Source organism: Colobus angolensis, unplaced genomic scaffold, assembly GCF_000951035.1.
Source record: "Colobus angolensis palliatus isolate OR3802 unplaced genomic scaffold, Cang.pa_1.0 Scaffold170, whole genome shotgun sequence".
Lineage (NCBI taxonomy): Eukaryota > Metazoa > Chordata > Mammalia > Primates > Cercopithecidae > Colobus > Colobus angolensis.
In genome coordinates, this window is record NW_012114822.1 from 1,174,208 (window position 1) to 1,177,773 (window position 3,566).

At 43.3% G+C, this 3,566-nt stretch overlaps 1 protein-coding gene across 1 annotated transcript in view; it reads left to right on the forward strand.

Annotated features, from left to right (window-relative positions):
* TNFRSF9 (tumor necrosis factor receptor superfamily, member 9) overlaps positions 1-3,566 on the forward strand; it is a 28,254-nt gene that overhangs the window by 5,018 nt on the left and 19,670 nt on the right. The window contains exons 4-6 of the mRNA XM_011938249.1: positions 181-288; positions 679-816; positions 1,231-1,297. Of these exons, the coding sequence (XP_011793639.1) occupies positions 181-288; positions 679-816; positions 1,231-1,297 (313 nt within the window). The remainder of the gene's footprint in view (positions 1-180; positions 289-678; positions 817-1,230; positions 1,298-3,566) is intronic.

Sequence of the window (3,566 nt, forward strand, 5' to 3'; positions counted from 1 at the left end):
GATCTCCTGACCTCGTGATCCGCCCATCTCGGCCTCCCAAAGTGCTAGGATTACAGGCTTGCGCCACCGCGCCCGGCCTTCATCATTCTTTTGTAATCCTATTTTCTTGTAAACTTCAGAATGCCTTGGGTGACGATTGCCCATTGTCAAATGTGTACCACTATTGTCTGCCTTTCTTAGGTACGTTCTGTGATAATAACAGGAATCAGATTTGCAGTCCCTGTCCTCCAAATAGTTTCTCCAGCGCAGGTGGACAAAGGACCTGTGACATATGCAGGCAGTGTAAAGGTATGAGTTCAAAGATACTTTCTTCTTCTAGAAGATAGTTGGGAAGATAAGCTTTTCTTTCCTGTTTATTAACTGCTCTCTTTTGAAAATCTCAAGTGTCAAAGACTCTGATTCTTCTGACAACCAGCAGGTCCAGTAAAATAATATCGGGTGACAGCAATTATTTGTGGACTGAGATTTCTAAATATTAGAGGAAACATTCTTTTGACAAGAGAGAAGTTTTTACTTACCAAAATGTAAAAATGTCGTTATGGAGATTTAAAAGTAAACTTTCAAATCACTGGGAACACTATAAGTAGAGTGAACATGATTGTTACTGCAGAGTGTAACTTCGCTTCCTGGATTTGGAGGTCGAGTGTAATAAAACGGGGGCTGGGGGGAACTTTGTAGGTGTTTTCAAGACCAGGAAGGAGTGTTCCTCCACCAGCAATGCAGAGTGTGACTGCATTTCAGGATATCACTGCCTGGGGGCAGAATGCAGCATGTGTGAACAGGATTGTAACCGAGGTCAAGAATTGACAAAAAAAGGTACGTTTGCACTTCTTTGATCTAGGGTAGTTTTGTGATGTAGACAAACTTAGCTTAGGTCTTGATCCTTTGAAAATAAACAGATTTGTAGAACCTTAAAGTGACAAGTGAGTACATGATATGTCATATTTTAATTAATAAAATATTTCTGTTATTTCTTCATAAGTGGAAATAATTTGAAATCAGAACGTTTGTTAATTGCCAGAACCATTCATCTTCACACATTTCAGACATAGACAATACTTTATGTACAGTTAGAATAAAAACTAGCCATCTTAGGGTGTTGTTTCAAGAATTATAGAATAATTTGTGCAGATTGCATCACGGTAATGACTTTATTAAGTTCATCACAGGGAAAGTTACCAAATGATGAAAATGCTTCCTTTTTGTTATTGCTTTCGTTTTTAACGCAAGGTTGTAAGGACTGTTGCTTTGGGACATTTAATGATCAGAAACGTGGCGTCTGTCGACCCTGGACAAAGTAGGTATCATTTCTTTTAGTTTATGGCATAAAGGATCTGGGTTAAATTTTTTGGAAGATGAGGAATGCTGTCATTGAAGCTTTTTTTGCACCCATCAAGTGTAGACAGAATGTAACATACTAATAGGCAGCGTGGGAGCACTGTGAGGTTGTAGCAACTCAATAGGCAAAGTGGGCATTTTCTCCAGAAACAGTGCCTGGAACATTTAGATCAGAATTGCCAGTGGAGGGTGGGCACGTGCAGTGGCTCACGCCTGTAATCCCAGCACTTTGGGAGGCTGAGGCAGGAGGACTGCTTGAGCCCAGGAGTTCGAAACCAGCCTGAGTGAGACCCCGTCTCTACAAAAAAATCAAAAAATTTGCCAGGCATAATGGCACATGCCTATAGCCTTCCCAGCTATAGAGAAGGCTAATGAGGCAGGAGGATCACCTGAGTCTGGGAGGTTACGGCTGCAATGAGGTATGATCGCACCATTGCACTCCAGAACAGAGACCCTGTCTCAAAAGAAAGGAAAAGAATTGCCAGTGGAACTTTGCCACTGTCTGCCTCTTCTCTGTTTCCTTCTCATTCCTTTGCTGCCTGTTATCTTCTCTCGTTGATCAGCCCATCTCCATGTGCTCAATGCCAGCCCCTAGAATGATACAGAAGTAACTAATTGCTCGTTACCCTCCAAAATGTGGCACACACTTGGGCACACAAGGCCATCACAGGTGGTAAAAAGCCAGTAGTATACGAGAGAATGTGACTGTTGTTTTGTGGAACCAGAACTCACCCTGTGGTCTGTGGATAGGTGCTGGTCCACAAATGGCTTGTCTTGTGCCCCCATCAACAGCGGTGTAGGGTTAGAGAATAAGCATTTAGAAACTTTTAAGGCAAATTGGCAGAGTAATGTGGTCTGTTGACTAAGAATAAAAATTTGGGCGTTGTATTTTATATGTATTTGTTCTTTTTCCATTTGACTTTCTTACTAGAAAATCATTTTTATTATTTTACTTTTACATTTTTATTGTATTTCAAAAGTGTATTGGTCTGTAACAGACTGGAAAGTGACTTTTTTGGAGAGAAAATAAAGTGTTTTAAAACAGGAATCATAGTATCCCTCTGCTTTTGTCATTTACAATTTATCAGCATCAGAGTGGCTGACAAATGGAATTGTGATTCACAAGAGAAGTATTAACTGTTTTCTTGGACTTAACTGAATTCTCTCTTTGGAAAGTGGCTTTTTTAAAAAGGTCTGTTTTGTTTGTTTGTTTGTTTTGAGATGGGGTTTCACTCTTCTTGCCCAGGCTGGAGGGCAATGGCGCGGTCTCGCCTCACTGCAACCTCCACCTTCCAGGTTCAAGCAATTCTCCTGCCTCGGCCTCCTGAGTAGCTGGGATTACAGGTGCACGACACCACGCCTGGCGTTTTTAGTAGAGATGGGGTTTCACCATGTTAGCCAGGCTGGTCTTGCACTCCTGACCTCAAGTGATCCACCCGCCTTGGCTTCCCAAAGTGCTGGGATTCCAGGCGTCAGCCACCGTGACCGACTGGAAGGTGGCTTTTTAAAAAAAGTCTTTCAATACAAATTTTTCAGAGTTGTTAAGTGAGTCTGCATGGAAGAGTGGGTTTAATCTGGCTCTGGAGGATGGGTGGATGTGGGGTAGGTAAAGGGACGAGGGAAAGGCGTAACAAGAACAGCAACAATGATGGTGATGATGGCTACCATTTACTCAGCGTGTCAGACGTGCAAGAGTGTGTCACTGACTCTCACTCGTTTGTTCTTTGAAACAGTTCTGGCAGCACATACTATCCTAATTTTGCAGATGAGAAAACTGAGGCTTAGGGAGGTCTCGTTTTTCTTTTCTTTTCTTTCTGAGACAGCATCAAACTCCTGGGTTCAAGTGGTCAGCCTGGAACTCCTGGGTTCAAGTGATCCTCCCACCTCAGTCTCCTGAGTAGCTGGGACCACAGGCATGCACCACCAGCTAATTTTTTTGGTTTGTTTTTTAATTTTTGTAGAGATGGGGTCTTGCTATGTGACTCAGGCTGGTCTCCAACGCCTGGTCTCAAGTGATCCTCTGGCCTCGGCCTACCAAAGTGTTGGGCTTGCAGGCGTGAGCCACCGTGCTACACAGATTTCTTTTTTTTCTTTTTTTTCTTTTTTTTTTGAGACGGAGTCTCTCTCCGTCGCCCAGGCTGGAGTGCAGCGGCGCGATCTCGGCTCACTGCAAGCTCCGCCTCCCGGGTTTACGCCATTCTCCTGCCTCAGCCTCCCAAGTAGCTGGG